Below are 24363 nucleotides of genomic sequence, written 5' to 3'. Positions count from 1 at the left end.
TAATTTCATTCATTCTTATCTCTACCCTGACCTCTCCCAAGCTCCTGATTTGCATATCTAATTGTCTAACATCATTATCACTTAGATATCCCTCAGAATCTTAAACTGAGATATCCTGTCAAATCTATTCCTCTGGCTCTTGACTAGACTCCAACATTCACAAGGGCTAGTTGCTCAAGCCACAAATCCTAGTGTTGTTTTCTCCCTTCTTTCATAAATTTGCCAAAGTCAATAAAAACACAGAGACCTTGAATCTACATTTTCTCAATTCGACTGCTGCCACTTACCCCACTATCTTTCATGGGGCAACTTAAAGTCTTAATTGTTTCTAATCTGATCTCTTACCTATATTCTGCACACAACATGAAAATAATTTGAAAAGGACAATTTAATGTTACATCATAAAATAGTGCCTTGCTATTCACTGAAAACAACCAAACTTCAGGTGATACATAAAAGATCAACCTCAACCAACTTAATCTGCCCAGCATGATAAAGACACAACAATCTTTCCAATAGCTGATCCTATTCTCCCATCTATTATTAAAAGTTCTGGCTTAAATATCTTAAATAGTCCTTTCCTTTATCTCCTCCTTCTTAAAGATAAAGACCTGTCCGCCTCTTCTATACCATACTACTTCCCAAATAGTTATATCATGATCTGTAATTATTTTACCTGTTTACCACCTTTGTCCCCCACTATAACGTAAACCACCATCAGGGCAAAAAGAAAGTCTGTGTTGTTATTGTAGCCCCAGCATTTATAATGTGTCTGATAAATGGAATGAATGAATGACAACAAAAAAGAAATTAAGGTGTTTGCTAACAAAACCAATAAGGCCTATTCTTAAAAGACCAGTATCTAAACAAACATCTAACTAAGCATTAATTCTTTCATATCTAAGCAAGAAATTATAAACAGAAAAACAAATTGGAAATTGCCACTGTACTTTCAAATATACCAATTATTAGACACAAATTTGTTACAAATATGCCAGAGTAAAACTAAGCCACAGATCAACTTTTACCTTGAATCAGATATAGGTTTGGATGCCTTTCTGCCTTTAATTTTAAATTCATGAGATGTTCCTTCAGGTTCTTTCTCTGCTTTGAAAGCCACATTTGGTGGCACAGGAGGAACACGTATTCGCAACCCAAACAAATGCTTCTTCTTCTTTATTTCTTTCCCAGACATAAACCTAAATTTTTGAAAAAATTAACTAAAAGTGGAAAAACTGAACACATACACATAGCAGATTCTAACTCATAACTCTCAGATACATGTTAGCCTTTATACATAAAAGTCTATCATACACTACAATAACTTGCTCTTTTCCCTTGTTTCCTTGATTCTTATCTGTCTCAGAGATAAGAAGATGGTGGGTAAGTAGAAAGGTGGGGGTGGGAAGAGGCACAAGATTAGCAGAAAGGGAAAAGAGCACAAGTTTACTTTTCTTTTTAATCATGGCTTCTTTGGTGATGGGGTGGAAGGGCCAGAGGCAAGGTGCCAGGAATCAAATCCATGTAAGGCACATACTCTACCACTGAACCACTGAAGCACATCTTCAGCTATATGATCTCTTTTTTTTTTAGGGATGGGAATCCTCTCCAGCAGTGGTCATGAGGCCCTGGGGGCCATTCCCAGATATACTGGGCTTCATTGTAAAGGTTAGTCCTCAGGACTGGGGATGTAGTTACTCAGACATAGTGCTAGGGGGTGACCAGAGCTAAACTCAGCAGTGCTGGGGGCCATGCAGTGCCAAGGGATTGAATTCCCCAGCCCAGTATCCAATTTTTAAAAGAAGGAAGAAGAGTATGCATCATTTTTATTTCAGTATGTCTTCATCTCAAAAAAATTTTTTTATAAAGAATCCTATTTCAGAGTAGATTTATAAAAAGAGAAACTCAGGTTTCAAAGTGAGACTCAACAGAAGAAACAGGACAGTAATTCTACTCAGGAAATGAAGGAAAAGGCCTCCAAGATGGCAGATCTAAAAATACCTGAGAGCATAAGTGTAATCTCAGTGTGGACTTGGGCTTCTAAAAAAATTGCTTCTTAACCCATTCCCAAAGTCCTTAAACTTTTTTTTCCAAATACTTCCATCTATCTTAGCTCAGGTAGAGTCTGCCTAGACAAGAGAAAAGAATCACTAGCAAATGTTTGTTCTTCCACTATTAACATAGTTTTGAGAAAAGTGAAACCCTATTATCTTTCTAAACTGAATTACAGAACTCACTATCCCATAAAATGTTTTCATCAATACAATTACACAATGATCCTTTAAGAAGGACTGCAGATCTAGCCACTAGTAATTATATCATCTTTTATATTGTCCAAGAAAAGTAAATTGTTAAAAACAAAAATCGTCAGCTCATAGTTAGTTAGAACCAGCATACATATTGTGAGAGACTATTTCTATAGTGTAGTGAAAATATTCTTACACTGCTTTTTAAAAAAAGTAACGATCTATACAAGAATACATCAAACTGTCACCTATCAAAAAATCTAGACCATGAATAATAGTATCATGTAACTAGTGGCAAAACCACCCTCAAAACCAGAGAAGATGTCAATCATTTAAAAACCACATTCTGGGGCTGGAATGATAGTACAGAAGGTTGGGCTTTGCCTTGCATACCACCGACCCATGTTTAACTCCCAACATCTTATATGGTCCCCCAAGCTTGCCAGGAGTGACCCCTGAGCTCAGAGCCAGAAATAAGCTCTGAGTACTGCTGGGGGTGGCCCCGCAAAATTAAATTAAAAAATAAAAACACTCTCAGGCCAAGAGATTATAATGGGCTGGAGTGCATGCTTTGATTACAGGTGGCCTGGATTCAAGCCCCAGCACCGTACAGTCCTGACCACAGCCAGAAGTGGCCCCTGAGCACTGGCAGTGCCAAATTAACTGCTGACTGTGGCCCCAAAACCAAAACAAAGTGAAAGTTACACTTTCTGCAATGTAATATATTACAATGAGCAACACAGGGAAATTCTCTATTCCCTTAACTTCTGCATATTCCCACCAACTGAGATTTTATTTTACTTTAAATAGAGTATAACAACAAAGCATGCTAAAATATTTTACTAAATGTTTTCAATTGAACGAGAAAAATCTCCCTGTGATATTAATAGGCCTCCCCCAACCCATCATTCCCAAAGAATTTTTGTTCCCTTCTCCCACCCTTGAGAGTCACTGCATTACTTTGATCGAAACAGAAAAGTTTAAAATGGTATGTACAACAGTCCCATAATTCTTAAAACAATGTCAGTAATTCTCTATACTTGCTAAATGTCTCCCGCATAGGGATACATAAAATAAATCAACTTACATGGTCTTGTAATCATTTAATGCTTCCAGAACATGCTCATATCTTTCAGATTTTGGTGTGTCTGCCAGCTGTGAAGTATCAAGAAACAATTTAAAGCACTATAATTTCATCAATTATTAATGTACAGGTACTAGAGGCAATGTGATGCAGACGAAAAGCATACTGACTATTATAGAAGTTCTAATTCTAAGTCCTCACTGACTGGCCATGTGTCTAAGGCCATTTGACCTCTCATGGTTCCCTTTCTCACCTATAAAAAGGGAAATACAAGTCTGACACTAATAGCGACTGCATAGATTCAAATGATCTATGTTAAAGAATTTTAGACTATAAAAAATACAAAATGGGATTATGTTATTAGTTATTAAATTTAAGTTCTATCATCCAGGAAAACAATAAGTTAGATTTACTTAACATCAACCATAAAAGCTTCTAATAGGTATTAAAGAAGTATAAAAAGCCATGAAAAATATAGTATTCTTTCTCAATAGTTGTGTACTAGAACAAACCAATAATCCATGACTTTTTTAAAACTATGAAGTTGGGTGTTTTAATAACAATTACAAAACCCAAAATGGCTCAATAATTTTTTATCCACACAAATTGCATTAAATTCTAAATATTTAATTCTAGATGACCCTTTATTCTGTTTTACAGGGCTTCTTTTAATCATTACTACCTCTTCTGTAAAGTTTAAGGACAAGAACCCAATACTTAAAAGTTTAAAATTACTCAAGTATTCTCAAAAATGCCACAAAAACTAAGGGGAAATCACCCAAATATTAGCTGACTTTCAAAATTACTATCAATATGTACTTTTTTTTTTTTGCGGTCACACCTAGCGATGCACAGGGGTTACTCCTGGCTCATGCACTCAGGAATTACTCCTGGCCGTGTTCAGGGGACCATAAGCAATGCTGGGAATAGAACCCGGGTCAGCCGCTTGCAAGGCAAACGTGCTACCCAACTGTGCTATCACTCCAGTCCCCAATCAATATGTTCTTTACCAATATGTTCAACCCCCAGCACCACATAGTGCCCTAAACACTGCCAGGAGTAACCCATAAGTGCAGAGCACCAGAAGTAAGTTCTGAGCACTGCCAGGTGTTGACCAAAAACAAAAAAGACAGAAAAAATCCCTGCCAAGTAGAACGTTGCATACAAATGAGACTCACAGAGTAATCTACTCTATTGTACAGATTAGTTAACAGATACAGGACTAATTACCCACTCAAATTCACAAAGCTACATAGCTACAGTAACAATATTAGTCTCATTCCCCTGACCCTGTAAGGGCGCCAATCATTGGGAAAGACAAGTAAAGACAGGCTGCTAAAATCTCAAGGCTGGGTGTAATAAAGACATTACTGTTGCCCGCTTGAGTAATCGATGAACAGGATGACAGTGATACAGTGACACAGAGCTATATTGAGACTTATGATGCAGAGCTATAATGCAGAGTTCATTCTGCACCTTTTTCTGTTACAAGTTCTAATTTGTCCAATGAGAAGAAATTTCTATGAAAGGTGAAATAACGGGCCGAAGAGATAGAACAGAAAGGAAGGCCTTATATATATAGCCAAACTGGTTGATCTCTGGTATTACATATGGTCCCCCAGAGCACAGCCAAGAATGATCCCTAAGCACAGAGCCAGGAGCAAGCTCTGACAACATCCAAGAGTGGCTCAAAAGCACTGTAGCACTGTAGTCCCAGTGTTCATTGATTTGCTCGAGTGGGTACCAGTAACATCTCTATTGTGAGACTGGTTATTGTTAGTGGCATATTGAATATGCCCAGGGTAGCTTGCCAAGCTCTGCCATGCAGGCGGGATACTCTGAGAGGGATGGAGGAGTCGAACCCAGGTTGGCTGCGTGTAAGGCAAACGCCCTACCCACTGTGTTATTGGTCCAAGCTCAAAAGCAAACAAAAATTTCTTAAATAAGGGTGAGAAAAGTTATCCTATATTTAGTTTGAATTTCCACCCAATACTGCAATCTCTATGGTACCATCATTCAATCTTTACTTAAATATTGTCATTAATCAAAGTTCTTAAAACACCTACTGAAACTTTTGTATTCCATTTTCTACTATAAAATAATTCATCAAATATTTCAAGAGTAATCATACCTGAGCTATAATTTTTAACAGCCATATCATGTAACTTCCATTTAACCTTTAGCTAACTAATTTTCATCCTTTCCCCCACAATCCTTAAAATCTGGGTTAATCTCAATCAAAGACTATTACATACCTATACCATTATGTGCTTTTAAGCCTAAAAGCAGAACTTTGCAACTATTCTCATTTTTGTTCTAAAGTCTCAGTCCTTCGGCAGACACTAATCTTACACTATGCATTCATTTTTAGAGTTGGATAGTTCTTTACTGCATCAATACAATAATAGACAGTTTTAATTCTTCCCAATAAGGGCTTCCCACAGCATTTTAAGTAGTGCCAGTATGAAACATTTATAAGCCAGGTGGCATAACAAAGCAATTATCATTAACTTACATGAAAATAATTTGAGTATTAACACACCCTCAAAATAATCTATCAAATGTACCAAGCAACAGACAAAACCCAAAGTAACAGTAGCACATAATAAAAGCTACAAAGATTTGATAAATAAACAGCAAGTACAAAATATTTTCCAATGAAGCTTAGTTGGTTGATGCTACACTTGGCACAGGGGTACATGCTATCTCCATGATCACTCACTTCAAACATTATTACTAAACACTATTTTCCCTTTTCTCCTTTTGTGGTTAAAGTAAAAACTCCTTTCTGCAAAAAAAGATGCTAAACATAGATAGGCCTTTTGTAAAACCAAAGTGATTTAAGATATGCTTTCAAAAAGTGGGGTACACCTGTTCAAATTATCATGAGTGATCCATGAAAGCTGGACTTAAATAGGCCAAAAACTGAAGATATTTGTCTGTCAAAGTATTTGTTGTACACTGATACTAAAGTCTACCTCTCACTGATAGACCAATTTCTTATCATTTTCAATTATTATGGCACCTCTATTTTAATTTCTAGCCAAAATTATTATATCTGCAACAATTTTTCATTTAAAAATACTACTATAGGGGCTGGAGTGATAGCACAGTGGGTAGGGCGTTAGCCTTGCACGTGGCCAACTGGGTTCGATTCCCAGCATCCCATATGGTCCCCCAGCACCGCCAGGAGTAATTCCTGAGTGCAGAGCCAGGAGTAACCCCTGTGCATAGATAGGTTTGACCTGAAAAGAAAAAAAAAAAAAAACCTATTACAAATATAAATTACTAGAGAGGGGGATAGCTCGATGGGCTCAGAGATGCCGGGTTCATTTGCTGGTACTGCATGGTCCCATGAGCACCACCAGGAGTGATTCCCAAATATCAAGACAGCAGTAGCCACCTAAGCACTCTCCTCCCTAAATTAAATTAAACTGCTGAATAAATATTACAACGTAGAATTTATTTTATCGTCTTATCAAATATTTAAAATCATAATATAAAGCTGTGAAAGAGTAATGGTAAAAATGAAAGCCTGAATTTCCATCTATCAATAACTAGAGTATAGAAATAACTAATAAGTGTCAATGTAGTCTTTATCTTAATGCAAATAAAAGCAACAAGCAATGATTAGAAAGTCATTTATGCCAATAAACTCGATGGCTCAAATAAATGGATAAAAGTTCAAGTTTTCTATTGTAAAGTTTTATTCAACTCTAATTGTTTTTCTTTAAAACCTAACTTTTTGATTTTAGAATTCAGACTGAGCTGGGCCACTACACGTGGACCTTGCAAAATGACCAAGTCTTTTTTTTTCACGCCCTTTCTAAAAAGTATTCTAATATGGTTTTCCTTGAAGGAGCTATGGATGACTTTTGGACATTACTTAAGAATGTGAAGTCAAATACACATCAACCTTTCATTTTTTCAAAAGGTTTTGAAAAGTTTTGAAAAAAAAGGGTAGGTGAATTTTCTGGAGCAAATAAGGAAAAACCTGAAGCCAGCATAATCCGTCTAATCATTTTTTTGATACTACGATTCAGCTGTAACTCTGTAATATTATTTACTAAAAAATGAGATAAAACATGAAACTATATATGTTACCATGTAGCAGTTATTATAACAAATATTAATTGTAGTAACCCTTACTTTTTAAAAATTTGGGGGCTATACCCAGTAGAGCTCAGGGCTTATTCCTGTCTCTGAGCTCAGGGATAACTTTCGGCAGTGATCACTCAGGGAACCATACGGAATCCCAGAATTGAATCTGGGTCAGCCATGTGCAAGGCAAACACCCTACCTACTGTACTATCACTCCAGTCCTTTAACTGCACCCTTTAAAAAAAAAAAAAGTCCCCTGAGGTGAGAAACAAAGAAATAGCCAACTCCCAGCGATGATGGAAAGCAGTGCAAATTATCAGTTCAGTGCTCTGTCAATTTTGTTAGTCAAGGTGATGCTGAGGAGTATGTAGGGCATAGCCAGAGTCGGGAACTGAACTCAGGACCCTGGATATGCTAAGTATGTGCCTGTCCCATACCTCCCTGGCTCCAAGTTATTCTTAATTTTCCAAAACAAATAAAAAGAGCATACTGGAAAAGAATAAGATACACTACCCCATAGCCTCAAAGGAAAATGGGTATCTCTTGCTAAAATAATTTTTTTCTGATGTGCATCAGAAGGTTAGCTGGAAATGAGACACCTAAAATGCATACACTGAATTCTCAACGTAATTCACTGTGATTCAGTAATTTTTTTTTAAAGCCATATACTGAATACACTTCCAGAACATTTCATAGTGCCTAGGATCAACCTTAGAGCTTCATACAGATGGAAAGCATCTATGTTCTACAACTAAGTCACACATCAGTCCCTGAATTCCTTTTTTAAAAAAGTCTGTGGGATGTAGGGATAAAGCACATACCTTGTCTGAGGCTGACGCTGGCTCAATCTGTATTACTTTGAATATCCTGGAGACCCGAGCACCAGCATGGCAGCCCAAACACTTTCAGGCACTACAAGGTCCTCACATTGAACTACCAGCATCACCACCCCCGCTGACTACCAGCTGGGACAATCCCAACATCACCCTTTCAACATAAAGAAAATAACTCACAGGGCTGAACAGTGCTTTGCCCTTCACATGCAAGGGCCCTCCCCTATACCCAGCACTGGGACCAAATACTGAGCAAAGCCAGGGACAGTTCTGAGCATCATCAGGTGAGGTCACAACACACACAAGCAGTTGGACATTCATAATCAGACTAATGTTTTCACTGCTTCTATTTTACCTTGCAAAATCTCAATGCTAGTTTTCATCTTAATTTAAAAAATGAGAGCATGTGGCCAATCCTGATATGATCCCAAGCATATAGTCAGTCCCTTGAGTACCACCAGAAATGACCCGAGCACAGAACCAAAAATAGTCCCTGAGAAATGCCAAGTGTGGCACAAATCACCCACTTCTTGCCCCCAAAAAAAAAAAAAATTCTTAATAGACAATTTGAGTGTTCGTATGTATTCACTTTCTGTATGAAATAAAAGTCTGCAGAATTTTTTTTTTGGGGGGGTCACAACCAGCGATGCACAAGGGTTACTCCTGGCTCTGCACTCAGGAATTACACCTGGCGGTGCTGTGGGACCATATGGGATGTTGGGAATCAAACCCGGGTTGGCCAAGTGCCAGGCAAATGCCCTACCCATTGTGCTATCAATCCAGCCCCAATATAATGCATATTTTTTAAAAGCTGATTTGTGGGGCTAAAGAGATGGCTCAAAGGGCTGGAGAGCTTTTTTTGGGATGTGGGACCCCAGGTTAGATCCTTATTTCTGCATGGTTCCCTGGAAATTGCCAGGAGTGGGAACCCAAGTGATAGCACAGTGGGTAAGGCACTGACTTTGCATGAGGCTGACCCAAATTCAGTATTCAGCATTGCATATGGTCCCTTGAGCCTGCCAGGAGTAAGTCTGAACACCACCAAGTATGGGCTCATTCCTGCCCTCTGCTGCCTCCCCTCCAAAAAAAAAACACCCTGCCAAGTGTACTCTGAGCAGTTTGTAACATCACAGGACATGGTTTTTCCCTCTCCCACTCCAGAAAAGGCTAGTTGATGATGGGTTAGCTGCATAAAATAAAATGAAAACTCACAGATTAAGGCTATGTTCTGTTGTTTTGGGGTCACTCCAAAAGGAACTCTTGACCATGTGTTACTAAGAACCATCCCATATGGTTCCCGAGCACCGCCAGGAGTAACCCCTATGCATCACTAGATGTGAACCAAAAGAAAAAAAAAAAAAAAGCATTATATTTGGGCTAGAGCAAGAGTACAGAAAGGACACTTGCCTTGAATGCAACTGAACTAGGCTCGATCCCCAGCATCCCATATGGTCCTCCAAGGCTAACAGAAGTGATCCCTGAGCAAAGAGCCAGAAGTACGCCCACATCACTGGGTGTGGCTAAAAAAAAAAAATTGTATCTCTCCCTAATTCCTTATAACACCCCTCAAAACAAGGGATACAAAAAATGGCTCAGTGATTTAAAAATGCCTACTCAAGAAATAAGAGGCCAAGGTAATCCTGAGAGTCCTACTGTCTGTGATGGAGGAAATAGAGAAAGAATAGAACGGAACTTACTATCTTACTATTTCATATGAACCTTATAGAGTATGTCAAGTAAAGTTGCTAAAGTAAAAATTCTCCTAAAATTAAAATTAACATGATTTTTACCAAAGAGTAATTTTTAACTAAAATTCACAAATCTAATTCCATGTATTATAAAACAAATTTTAAGACTACTCTTAGAATAGTTTAATAGCTATATTTTAATAATTCTAAATGTAATAAATTGCAAAAAAATGAGTTACTTTTCTCTCTAAACTATTCTACAGCTTCATTAATCTACAAATAAAAATGCTTTAAAAAATTTACTAAAAATAAATACTCTGTAAACGAGCATGAGCAGATATATTTTGCAAATGAAATGCAAAATGAGGTATCAGAATAAAGGAGATAATTTTCAATCCAGGATGTTCTATTCTCTAAATCATTATCCAAAAACACTACCATGCCCCGATAGCCCCACAATCAAATAGAACTTAAGGAAAAGCTGGAAGAACAACCTTGACTGTCTCTTTATAAGTAAATTTAAAAGACAAGGAGGTAGAATCATAAATACCCAATGTTAAGAATTACTTCCCTCCACCATTTATCATTAATGGCAAGTGATATCTCACTCAAGAAAATAAATCAAGTAATCTACGTCCCCCCTTACATTGTCATCCAGGCAATAGGTTAAGAGCAAAATCCTTACAAAAGCTATTATTTCTCTGAACTACAAGTAAAATTCTACTTGATTATTACTATATTTTCTGGTGCGGGGGATCAAACCCAAGGTCTCACACATACAAAGCAAGTGTTCTTCTATAGAGCTATGTCTCTGGTCTATAAACATTCTACTTTAAACATGTCATTTAGGGCTAGAGCGATAGCACAGTGGGTAGGGCTTGCATGTGGCCAACCAGGGTTCGAATCCCAGCATCCCATATGGTCCCCTGAGCTTTGGCAGGAGTAATTCCTGAGTGCAGAGACAGGAGTAACCCTTGTGCATTGCCAGGTGTGACCCAAAAAGCTCCCCCCGTAAAAAAAAAAACCAAACACCGACATCAAAAGTAGCTAATGCAGTTAGCTCTAATACCACCTACCTCTCCAGGGTGCAATCTATCCCAGTTTTCATTAATGTATGTCATAAGCTCAAGTTCAGAATCAAAGTATTTCTTCTTGTGAATAACACTTAGGTTGTAAAGGCATAGGTGTGCTATATCTACCCTGGAATTCAAAATTAATTAAAATATTAAAAACCAATAAATCACATAACCTTTTAAATAAAACCATTACTTAAAATACTCCTAAATATTTTGAAAACAGTATCAACATCATAGGTAATATAACATATGAAAATTAATGGAAAACATGATTTGTCGTAAGATATTTCTCTCTAACTGAAAGTCTTAAAGAACTAAAAACACAGGTAAGAATTCTGATGATCTCAAAGATGTTTAGAAGTTACATTTTGTGCCATCAGAAAATTATGAGACCAGAGAAACAGTATAGGCGTTAAGGTACTTATCTTGCACGTAGCTGACCCCAAAATTCAATGCCTGGAACCACATATAGTCCCTTGAGCACCTCTACAAATGAGCACAAAGCTAGGAGTAGACCTGAGAACCTCCGAGTGTGGTCTAACCCCATCCCACCCACAAATAAGGGAAAGAAAATGAAATAAAAAGCCTTATATATGATGGTCCTTAAAATGATATGAGATTGAGAATGAAAAAAAAATGCATAAAGAAAAAAATTACTGGAGGCTGGAGTAATAGCACAGCGTCTAGGGCATTTGCCTTGCACACGGTCGACCCGGATTCGATTTCCAGCATCCCATATGGTCCCCCAGCACCACCAGGAGTAATTCCTGAGTGTAGAGCCAGGAGTAACCCCTGTGCATCGCTGGGTGTGACCCGAAAAGCAAAAAAAAAAAAAAAAAAAAAAAAAAAAAAAAATATATATATATATATATATATATATTTAAGCTAAATAAACAGAAAATTTCATCCTTAAGATACGGTTATCGGGGCTGGAGCGACAGCACAGCAGTTAGGGCATTTGCCTTCCACACGGCCGACCCGGGTTCGGTTCCCATCATCCCATATGGTCCCCTGAGCACCGCCAGGGGTGACTCCTGAGTGCAGAGTCAGGAGTAACCCCTGAGCATCACCGGGTGTGACCCAAAAAGCAAAAAAAAAAAAAAAAAAATTACAGTTATCTAGGGGTCAGAGCATAATACAGTAATACATAATACATAATACATGCAAGGTACATCCCTTGCATGTGGCTGACCCAAGTTCGAATCCCAGCATCCCATATGGTCCCTTGAGCACTGCCAGGAGTAATTCTGAGGGCAGAGCCAGGAGTAACCCCTGAGCATGCATAGCAAGGTGTGCTCCCCTCCCCCCCTAAAAAACAACAACAACAAGGGGGGGTTATCTTCAAAGAGTTACGTTATCTTTACAATTTTCTCATGCTTTGCATGAGGAAGGCTCAGATTCAATTCCCTGTACTGCATGGTCCCTCAGTACTGTGGGGAGCAACCCCAGAACAAAGAGCTGAGAATAACCCCTGAGCACTACTGGGTATGAACAGTACAAAAAACACAAAAGAAATCATGCATAGTTTATCTTTTGTCTTGTAACAAACAAGTTCATACTTACCACTGTAATGGTAGACGTTTGAGGTATTCTGGTCCAGAACTACAGACAGAGCAAATAAATGTATAAAATCTAAGGAAAGAAGAAAAGCTATATACTGAGCATTCCAAGGTATATGTACATAATTTTTAGAATAAAGCTAATATTCTTCCTAGAAATGACATATAAGGACTAGCACACAAAACTAAAAGTAATTTGAATTGTAACACTGTGAACTTAAGAATTTCTTTTCTAGGAATCAGAGACATAATACAGCAGGTAAGCCACCTGTCCTGGCATGCAACTAATCTGGGTTCAAAAGCCCTGAGCACAGCCAGGTTTGGCCCAAAAGAAAGGGAAAAAGAAAAAAGTTGGGGCCACAGCAATAGTATAGGCAGTAGGACAAATGAATGCACTGTTCACAGCCGTCCTAGATTCAATCCCTGCCAGCAGTGATTCCTGACTGCAGAGCCAGGAGTAAGCCCAAGAGCACCACCAGTTGTGCCCCCCTCGCCCCCAAAAAAAACAAAGGAAGAAAAAGAAAGAGCAACTTATTTTTCAGTATGACAAACAACAAAATAGTCCTATCTAGGGGCTGGAGCGATAGCACAGCGGGTAGGGCGTTTGCCTTGCACGCGGCCGACCCGGGTTCTAATCCCAGCATCCCATATGGTCCCCTGAGCACCGCCAGGGGTAATTCCTGAGTCAAGAGCCAGGAGTAACCCCTGTGCATCGCCGGGTGTGACCCAAAAACCAAAAAAAAAAAAAAAAGTCCTATCTAGAGGGAAGAAGCATTTTTTGAACAATCAAAACCTTTCAGTTTGGGGGCTGGAGCAATATAGCACAGCGGGTAGGGCGTTTGCCTTGCACACAGCCGACCTGGGTTCAATTCCCAGCATCCCATATGGTCCCCCGAGCACCGCCAGGAGTAATTCCTGAGTGCATGAGCCAGGAGTAACCCCTGAGCATCGCCGTGTGTGACCCAAAAAGCCAAAAAAAAAAAAAAAAAACTTTCAGAGTTTGCAAATTGTCATGCATACACGTTTAACTAATAGGTAGTATGTGTCAGGAATTTTAATAATTTATATGGCCATCTCATACACAGTCATACACACATTAAATATAACAATACTCAAAGCAATCTGATGAAATAAGCCCAGCGAAGACCTTCCTAATGTCAGGAAGTATAGGTCAAAATTTAAAGCCAGGTTTTTTATGTCAACTTTAGTGTTTATCTTTTTCTCCCTAGAACTCTATTACTTCACATTCTCCTAGCCCAAAAAGGCACACTGTTTGCTTTTAAAATTCATTGAGGTATAAACCTTGTGTATCAAGACTCTATGTCTTTCTTAATTTTGACCAATGCTCCCATTTAGGTTTTTTTTTTCTTTATTTTTTTTTCTTTTTGGGTCACACCCAGCGATGCTCAGGGGTTACTCCTGGCTTTGCACTCAGGAATTACTCCTGGCGGTGCTTGGGGGACCATATGGAATGCCGGGGATCGAACCCGGGTCGGCCGCGTGCAAGGCGAACGCCCTACCCACTGTGCTATCGCTCCGGCCCCCCATTTAGGTTTTTTAAAGTGTAGCATCTTAAAATATAAGTCCTGGACATATATAGGTTACATCCAAGAATATGGTGGTGGTGGTGGTTGGGGGGGGGGTGTGCCACGATTTTTTTTTTAAACAAATTTTATGATTTAGCATTAGCAAATATTTGATTATATATACTACTAAATATACCTGGAGTTACAAAAAAATTTTCAGGCAAAAACAAGTCAAAAGAGGCCAGAGAGATAGTACAATGAGTAGGCCATTTGCCTTGTACACAACTTAGCCCAGCTCAACCCCTGAAATTGCATGTGGTGCCCTGAGCCTGTCAGGGCTGATCCCTAAACACAGAGCCAGAAGTATACCCTGAGCACTGCCAAACAAAACAAAAAAACTTCAATGGTGGTGCCCCAGAAGCGGAAAAAGTTTAAGAATGGTACCATGAGAACAGTTCAGAACATTACTGACGGAAAGGAATATAATCAGACTTGAAGATTTCTGGAGTATTCAAAAATCACAAAAGTTACGAATTAATCAACTATGATATTTTAAGCTTTTTAGTTCTATTTTCCCTTAAAAGAGACCCTTTACAGGGCCAGAGAGAAAGTAGCTACTAAGGCACTTGCCATACACAAAGCTGACCCAGATTTGATAATGAGCACTCAAAATGGCTTCCTGAACAAAGAGTTAGAAGTAATCCCTGAACATAGCTGGGCCTGGCCCAAAATCAGTAAGTAAAAGGACCGTTTTCAAATCATTATTAAAATTTGTTAAAATCTAAAATTGCAAACCACAAAACGTTACAGAATCAGTCAACCGGTAAAGTTTAAATGTCCTTCTTACCTGTCTCCAAATAGCATTGGCTTTTGAAGGCATTGCACACAAGCCTCATGAAACCATTGCTTACACTTGCAGCACTGTAGCATCTTTAAATACCAGCTATAAGAAAAGTTAAGGTTACAATTATTACTTTTCAAAGAGGTAAAGGATATTTTTAAACAGTTACAATGGCATTATGCAAGCGCTTACAGTGTCACATTTATTGTATTTGTTTTTTTTTAAGTATATGAGGCACTGTGAATTATATTACTGTTAATGGTAAGGTTTCAGACATATGAAATTCCAATGTCACAACCTCCAGAGTGTCTGCTTCCCTCCAACATTGTCTTAATGTGCCTGCCCTTAAGCCCCCATTTCTTCTATACTTTTTTTTTTTTTTTTGCTTTTGGGTCGCACCCAGCGATGCTCAGGGCTTACTCCTGGCTCTGCACTCAGGAATTAACTCCTGGCGGTGCTCGGGGGACCATATGGGAAGCTGGGAATTGGACCCGGGTCAGCAGCGTGCAAGGCAAACACCCTAGCCGCTGTGCTATCACTCCATCCCCATTTCTTTTATACTTAAGTGTGACTTTTTTTTTGTTAAAAATCACTAGCAATATCAATAATTTTATTCCATCTTTTATTCAGGAGAATTCGTAGATCTTAAAGAATACATCTGGTTTTCTGTTAACAAGTGCCTACTTCCTACACTTAGAAAGGATCTCTGTCAAGTTTATTTTTGGGCCACACTTGGTGATGCCCCTGACTTATGCCTGGCTCTGTGTGCAAGGATCATTCCTGGAAGTACCTGGGGGATCATCTGTGTGCTGGGGACCTACCCAGGTTAGTTTCAATTCAAGGCAAGGACCTTAACCCCTGTGCTATCTCTTGCGTTCTAAGGGTTCTTGGTTTCAGTCAGCTTACCTCTGGGCTATGAACTTAGGGATCACTCCTCAAGTGGCTTAGGGACCCACTATACTCTTTCTCCAGCCCTTTTGTTTTTGTAATATGGACCACATCTAGCTGAGCTCAGGGCTTATTATTGGCTATGTGCTCCAGGATCATTCCTCGCCATTCGGGGGCCATATGGGTGCTGGAGATGAATCAAGGTCAGCAGATCCCAAGGCAAAGGCCCTACCAGTTGTACTATCTCTCAGAACCCTATGGATTATTTTTATACAGACTTTCTACACCCTAGAGAAATCAATTTGAGATCACTGATGAGTCAAGTTATTTGCCCCATATACCAAATGGCCACTGTCAACCATCACTAAACTTTTATCATCTGTCTCAAGGATAATGAAAATATAGCAACTTTATAAACTGGTTAACATAATTGTAAGTCTAATACTGTATTGGCTATAAAAAATTTTTGACAGATTTTGTACTATTTTAGACAGCTAAAAATGTTTATCATAAAACTCTTGATAATAAAATAACTACAGCCTCTAATAATTTTTCTGACTGATATTTTATGTCTTTATAATTAGCACTGTCACACCATAATCAATAACAAAGTTTAACATTTTCATATGTAAATAAGTTACATAAAAGGCATTAAAAGTACTTACTCTCCGGGGCCTCCACAATAGCAGTAACATTGCTGGACATTGGTTTTATGACCTGCATCCCATTCAAGGTCTGCCACACTATAGGGTAATGTTTGCTTCATGACTTGCAACGCTTTGGCATTAGGTCCTTTCTTAAGCGCACCACCCCTCTATATTAGAGGGAAAGGGTTATTTAAAAGAGTGAAGGATTAAATTTTAACAATAATTCTAACTTAAAATCCTTCTGAAACTTCTAAAGAAATTTCCATTCTAAATTTCTTACCATGTCATAAACTGAGTATTTATTTGTTGCTATTTTTCAAATTATCATCATCCCAATTTCAAGATTATCATAAAATAAGTACAATAACTGCAGTAAGTCACCTAAACATCATTATTCATAACAATAAACAGCACCTCTGTCTACCGAAGGTTAACTATTTATTTCATTCATATAAACTTTCAACGTATGCAATCACTACGTTGATAGTGCCTTATGAATAATTCCATTTAGGGCTTTAGCCCAAAACACTTAAAATATACCTTTGTTGTTGTTGCAAAAACACACTGTCGACAGAGCCATTTTTCATCTGAATCAATCACACTGGAATCAATATGAGGTGTGTGACACAACTGATGATATCCTTAATGTCAAAAAAAGCATAAAGCAAATTCTATTTTATTAATAAATACTGCAATACAACTTCAAGAAGGCATTTTAGCAATCTATTTTTCCCTCTATTATTATGTTTACAATTGATGAATAAACATGGTAAATTACCAATGTAAAGTATTTTCAGTCATTAATCTTCAGCATGGACATTAAGTATTTAATAAATTTTTTGTAATAATAAAAAATATGAATGTTTACCTTGGCCACACTTATCACATATAACCATTTCATTGGGAGCTTCTGAATACTCTTCTTGACATATTGTACAGACCATTTCCCCACTTCCAGTGGCTCCTGAAATATATATACATATAATATATACATAAATATATATATAAAAGGTCAGCTATTTTAAGTTAGTCATAATAAAGGAGCGTTCCATTAAAAATTTCTTTAAGGGGCTGGAGCGATAGCACAGCGGGTAGGGCGTTTGCCTTGCACCCGGCCGACCCGGGTTCAAATCCCAGCATCCCATATGGTCCCCTGAGCATTGCCAGGGGTAATTCCTGAGTGAAGAGCCAGGAGTGACCCCTGTGTATCGCCGGGTGTGACCCAAAAACCAAAAAAAAAAAAATTCTTTAACTCAGTGAGTAGCATACATTGACTGTGTTCGTTCACTAGATCATAATGATTTCTTCTCAAAGCAAAGTACTATAAAGATGCTGCTCTCTATCCCCTGTGTTCTTCCCAATTATGAGATTCCCATCTATATTCATAATTCAGTCTATATTTTGGCAAAAAAAAAAAACATAAATTGTTCATGGGCAAGGTATCACCCCCTTCTTTCTTTTTTCACCACCAGTTTGTGAGTCATACCCAGGGTGCTTGGTGGTGGAAGGGACAGAAGACTATGCAGTGCTATGGATCAAAGCCTGCGCGCCAGTTCTTTTAACTATATTGTTCCCTACAAGAATTTCTTACCACTTACATCTAATATTCCCTAACTCCTAAAGGGCAAAGAAAACATTTTTTTGTACACACTATTAACTACTCTAGAACACACATCTACCCGGGTGTTCTGTTCAGCCTACAGTATGTGACACCATGAAAATAAAGAAAAAAGAATGAGAAGTATCTCAATTATTCCCTTTTCTCTGCATTCTTTTTATTTACCAATTTATGAAAGAAGTTGAACACTAATGATCTAATGTCCAGTTTCTGAAATATGAAAATGATATCCATCAATATACCCTAAAAATGTTCACGACAATGAAATCTAGGAAGGTTTCCAGCTACTAATATTTTTTTACTTAACCAGTAAATTATAACTGCCTTAAACATTTTTATCGTTGGCGCTGGAGCAACAGTACAGTGGGCAGGGCACTTTCCTTTCACAGAGCCAACCTGTGTTCCATCCCTAGCACCCCATCCCAACCTGTGTTCCATCCCTAGCACCCTGAGCCTGCCAGGAGTGATCTCTGAGCACAGGGCCAGGAGCAAGTCCTGAGCAGAGCTGGGGGTAAGCCCCCCCAAAAAAAAATCTCAAAATAATCTGTTCTTCTAAACTTAATATACAATTTGATCATTCTAACAATTATTTTCAGCATGTTCTCTTATCAAATTCAGTACTATGTTAAAAAGCTAATGTGCATGTTTTATTCTCATAACAAATAATAAAAATTTATAATTTTTTGCTCTGAACCATGGGCCAAGCATTGTGATAAGCGTGACATGTACTGATTAATTCTACCATTTGTTAGATAAACATTTTACTGAGTGACTGTGGTACCAGGGATCAAGCTTGGGTTTTCACACATATGTTCTAGTGCTGAGTCACAACCCTGACAATAAAATTATCTGCTCATGAAGAACTGAGGCTCAGAATGATTAAGTAACTAATTCAAAGGCCTTCAGTCAAAAGGTACCAAGGCCTATGGTATTCACACTCAAACAGCCAGAATCCATATTACCTCCACTGTGAGAAACTTCCTTTCCACAGAAGTATTTATTACTCTAACATAAGAATTTTCATACTGTCAATTTCAAAATTAAAACTAATAACTGGACAATAATCCATCCAGCAGGAAAAGAACACTTACTTTATTAGACCTCTATTCTTAAACATCCAGGTTACCAAATTTAGGGGTCTCTTTCTTTGAACTTTTCCTTGTTTGTCTGACTCTTGTCCTCTCTCTTCCTTCCTGGAAATTCCAGGCTTTGTTTGCTTCCATACATGTATGTTTCCTGGAAACGTACATGGACATGTTTGTTTCCCAGAGTTCCTGAGTATATGGTTAAATCAGGAGAGCAACCAAACTCAGCCTGGGATTTTATTCCAAACATGCAATTCCCTAAAAAAGAACCAAAAACCTCAATCTGAAGGAGATGCTGCTTCCCACTATAACCATCTGGAGTACTGTGAGGGAAGGCAGCTCCTCAGAAAAAGGAATGCTAATCAAATAACATGTTCCTATCAGGAAGCAATCCTGAGGAACTGAAAATCAGATTTGTTTGTGAAATTCAAGTGCATCTTTTTACTATTCAGTTAAACAAAAAAATGTGTTGGGGGGGGGCGGGGGGAGGGAAGGCTGGTTTGGGCCACACTCCCAGAGTTCAGGTTACTATTTCTGACTGTAACCCCTGGGTGGTGAAGGTATTCAAGCCACAGCTGGCCCCACACTCCAGGCCCTCTAACAGAACTTCTGAGTAGCTCAGTGGCCTACTAAGTCCCTTAACTACAAATTAATGACCTGACATCCTGGTAATTTCATTTCCTATGTAACAAATTAGTTGTTGTTAAGATAAGTAGCACTATGGGGGCTGGAGCAATAGCACAGTGGGTAGGGCGTTTGCCTTGCATACGGCCAACCCGGGTTCCATTCCCAGCATCCAACAGGGTCCCCTGAGCACCACCAGGGGTAATTCCTGAGTGCAAAGCCAGGAGTAACCCCTGTGCATCTCTGGGTGTGATGCAAAAGGAAAAAAAAAAAAAGAAAAAAGATAGTAGCACTGTAGGGGCTGGATCGATAGCACAGCGGGTAGGGAGTTTGCCTTGCATGCAGCCAACCCAGGTTCGATTCCCAGCATCCCATATGGTCCCCCCGAACACCGCCAGGAGTAATTCCTTAGTGCAAAGCCAGGATTAACCCCTGTGCATCGCCGCGTATGATCCAAAAAAGGGGGTAAAAAAATCTATGAATAGTAAAAAGAGTCAGTGATGAAAGAACCAGAGACCAACTAACCAATACCTAGTGGGATACATGTTACATTTACACCCTCACTCACAACTTCCTACCTCTATGTACCCACTAATTTTCTTCTGGAAGATAGAAAAGAGGAGTTGGAAGAGGGAGGAAACAGAAAGACAGACCTATAATTATCTCACAGAAAGCTCAAAAAAAAAAACCCCTAATACATCTTATACCAAGTGGAAGAAGAACAGGAAGCAGTGTGATACATATCATATCAGTGCTACAAGTGTTTACAAACTAAAAAAGAGTAATTCTGTATTCAGGGCAAAAGATCTGTTCAGTACCAGTACGGTTGGAGACTTCCCAAAGCCCCCTAATTTTTTCTCACTTATCTCAATTTCAGATTCAAAATATAATTTTTGCCCTTTAAAATGCCCAAGACCATACAAAGCTCCTCCAGAAAAACATCTTACTAGGTTGCAAACTGCATTATCCTACTAAGTCCTCAGTATTGGGAGATTACAATAAAAGCATTTCAATTCCTTTAGAAAATCTTTTCATTCTTAGGGGAAAATTGGGCTGGAGCAATAGCCTTTCACTCGGCCGACCCATGTTCGATTCCTCCGCCTCTCTCGGAGAGCCCGGCAAGCTACCAAGAGTATTGCACCTGCACGGCAGAGCCTGGCAAGCTACCTGTGGCATATTGGATACGCCAAAAACAGTAACAATAAGTCTCACAATGAGAGACGTTACTGTTGCCCGCTCAAACAAATCGATGAGCAACGGGATGACAATGACAGTGACAGTGACAGGGGAAAATTATGAATGAAATTAAAAAACAGAATACATCAGTAATCTACCAGAAAAATGCAGCTGGAATTCAAATGCAAACCCAATCACTAAATTACTCTGGAAAGGTATACCCACTTGAGAAACAGGAAATTTATTTCTCTTTCTTCAAGATGTGTTTAAAACCACAACCTTGGGGCCAGAATGCATACAGAAGGCACTTGCTGGAACATAGCAACCCATAACCAGCACCACATACAGACCCCAAGCACCAGCAGGAGCAATCCCTGAATACAGAGCCAGGTTAGTAAGCCCTGAGCACTGCCAGGTGTGGCCCCAAAACCAAAAAATCAGTAATAAGTAAAAAAAAAAAATTTCAGGACTATGAACACAGGAAATAAAATATCAGAAGTGGAGTTGTGCTATACAGCTAAAATACTCAAATTTTTTAATATTTACAGTTTTATATAAAGTGCTTTCGATGAAAGACACACCTAAACACACCCAGAAAAATTGCTGTATTTAGCAGATTCGCAGGGCACAGAACAATTAAGAGAGAAAAACATTACGACAAACGTACCTATAACCAAACCAAGGCATACCTGTATTCATTTTTACTTGCACCCAAATATAGCCTCATTTTCCCATCTAAACATAAAAAACCATAATTAAACAGTAATTTCAAACCATTGTTATTAATGAATATTTATAATATTATATTAATATGTCCTAATTTTTCACAGAACCTGGCAAACAGAAAGTGCTCAATAAGTATCAGTTCACAACGTTATTTTGACTAATATAAGCAAGTAATAGTAAAGTTTAAGCCTGGAGTGTCACTCATATCAGGGACTAAAATTAGTGCTATAATATTTTCAAAGTTCTCAGAAGGCTCCTAACAGTAGTTTATAAGTGTGCATTCTCATCTGTCCTCTAGTCTCCCTCTACTGTCAGTGTAATTTTTATTATTCTATAGTCTCTATAATAAACTCTGAAGACCATACTTTGAATTTCTTAGCATCTTATCATAAAAGAACGGAGTTATCTTAACACATTATACTCAGTAGTAGGTAGCAACAAAAAGTAACAAGCTGAAAAAAAAAAATCAAATTTCAATGTAAAGCATGTTCATAAGAAGTATTAGCACCTGCCTGTTTGAATGTCCTTCCAGAGAACCCAGGATTTAGAGCTGTCTTCAAATATGATGAAGCAGCTCTGTTTCAATATGTTTATCTGAAATACAGAGGAATACTTAGGATGACTTCTTTAAAAATTAAAAACATTTAATTAAAAAAATTCTATTCAAATTCAAATTCAAGATAATTAAGAGTTTATTACAGAAACAGCATAAATTTTTACAAGGGTAACTTGCCTTTTTGATAGTGCCAAGATAAAACAAGCCATCTGACCATCTAGCTAGGACATCCTGACCCTCTTCAAATTTACATGCTGGCTTTTTGACTTTATGTCCATCCTGTAAAGACAGCTTGCTCAAGGATGCTGAGGTCTTTTGGCTTCGACGTAAAGGAGACCGCTTGTGGACCAGTGAATTACCTGCCCCTGTAGAGTCTCTGTTTAGGAAATAAAAGACCAAATATAAGATTAACTTACTTGTAGAGCTTCTTTTATACCAAATATACTATATAATTAATCAAAAATAGTGATTCATAAAAAAAAAATGTCAACAAACCTCTGCTTGCTCCCTCACGTCCCCATGAGAGATTAATCTCCAAGGCTGACATCTCAGGGACCTTTCTGGAACCAAAGTGAAACCCGGTTCCCTCCAGCTAGGTCCTGGCAGCATAGCATCCCACGTCACACCAGACCTCTGCCATATCAACAGACCCAGCTCCACTTCCTGAAGCTCTGTCAATCTCCTCCGCCCCCCAGCAGGAGCATAGCAAACCCAATGAGGATTATGCATAAAAACCCACTAAGTTCAATAAATGAAAATATCATTCAAGGTTCAACCAGGTCTGTAAATTCTCAGAGAATGTCTTTAGTGACACCGTGTTGAGGATGTTTAATGAACTCAAATAATGGCACAGACAGAAAAACACAAAAAATTAAAGGAAAATGAGAAAGCAAAAATCAGAAATGGCAGAAACAAATAGTAGGTGATATAAAAATTGAATACATGGTCAGAGAAGCAAAATAACAGTAATTAAGGAAAAGATGAAGGAACTACAAGATACAAGAGAAGCCGGAAAGTACAGTAGGCAGGGTGCTTGCCTTGCACATGGCCCACGCAGGGTCAACCCTGACATTCCATATGTTCCCAAACAAACCAGGAGAAAGACATGAGCGAAACTGGATATGGCTCCCAAACATTTTTTTTTAAGGAGCTATAAGATGAGACAGAGGAAACTTTTAGAAAACAACAGATACAAAAGTCTGAAAACAAACTTGAGTCCTTGAACATGCAAGGTATGTGTTTATGACCCGCATTATCTCCCCAGTCCTTCAAAGTAAAAGCACGCCATATTGTATGTTCATTGTATTTTACATACTACTTTCCAATGAGACCTTTTTTTTTATTTAAGAAAATATAAAAAGCACCTCAAATCAAAAATAATGCCCAGAAATATTTTAAACATTTTAACAGTCTAAAATGAAGTTAACAGTTCTCAAATTATCTCAGTGATTATGGAAAATAAAGTCAGGATTTAGCAATCATGTTAAGCTAACATATTCAAGGCTGCAACTTTCAAAATAGCCCTAGCAATAGGACAGCAGGTAGGGCGCTTGGCTTGCACACAGCTAACCTGAATTCGATCCCCAAATCACATATGATCTGCCAAGCCCATCAAGAGTGATCCCAGAGCTCCTTACTCAGGAGTGAAAACCCTGAGCACTGCTGGGTGTGGCCTCCGAAATACCAAAAAATGAAAAAAAAAGTAGGCACACAGAACAACTTTATAAGCACTTGTTAAGAATAAAAACTGACAATGCCACTAAAACACAGTAATGGATGATCTAGATAGTAACTGTATATTCACGGAAAGTCATCAAGACTGATCCTAGTAGGCCAAGTCTCTGAGCCCAGATCACTGGAGCTTTCAGGGGGATGAGTCATGCCAAGTCCCTGACCACTGGAGAGTTCAGCAGACACCCATCCACACCTGCGTCCACTCAAATTTAACTGCCCAGCCCCATGACCAATCTCAAATAGAAGCCAAAGCCACACTGAACCTGGTAGGCTCACGAAGCCTCTCCAAAAGCCCAAGTACTAACAGCCCAGAAAAATTAGATAGCCACAGCCAATTAGACAGAATAGTTGTGTA

General features: G+C 38.5%; 1 protein-coding gene across 3 annotated transcripts in view; it reads right to left on the bottom strand.

The window, feature by feature from the left end:
• The window catches only part of MTF2 (metal response element binding transcription factor 2), a 49507-nt gene that overhangs the window by 6424 nt on the left and 18720 nt on the right, over positions 1-24363 (bottom strand). Inside the window, exons 2-11 of one of the 3 annotated variants that reach the window (XM_055139637.1) lie at positions 22452-22650; positions 22231-22312; positions 17358-17453; positions 17030-17130; positions 16508-16656; positions 14961-15056; positions 12592-12660; positions 11029-11152; positions 3334-3401; positions 1029-1199 (exon numbers count right to left, since the gene is read on the bottom strand). In XM_055139637.1, coding sequence (XP_054995612.1) covers positions 1029-1199; positions 3334-3401; positions 11029-11152; positions 12592-12660; positions 14961-15056; positions 16508-16656; positions 17030-17130; positions 17358-17453; positions 22231-22312; positions 22452-22650 — 1155 coding nt within the window. Of the gene's footprint in view, positions 1-1028; positions 1200-3333; positions 3402-11028; positions 11153-12591; positions 12661-14960; positions 15057-16507; positions 16657-17029; positions 17131-17357; positions 17454-22226; positions 22313-22451; positions 22651-24363 lie in introns of those variants that run through there. The other 2 variants (XM_055139638.1, XM_055139639.1) reach the window with 2 other exon arrangements.

This window comes from Sorex araneus, chromosome 5 (assembly GCF_027595985.1).
Source record: "Sorex araneus isolate mSorAra2 chromosome 5, mSorAra2.pri, whole genome shotgun sequence".
Classification (NCBI taxonomy): Eukaryota; Metazoa; Chordata; class Mammalia; order Eulipotyphla; family Soricidae; genus Sorex; species Sorex araneus.
The sequence above is the reverse complement of the archived record's forward strand: the minus strand, read 5'-3'. Positions and strand labels throughout refer to the sequence as shown.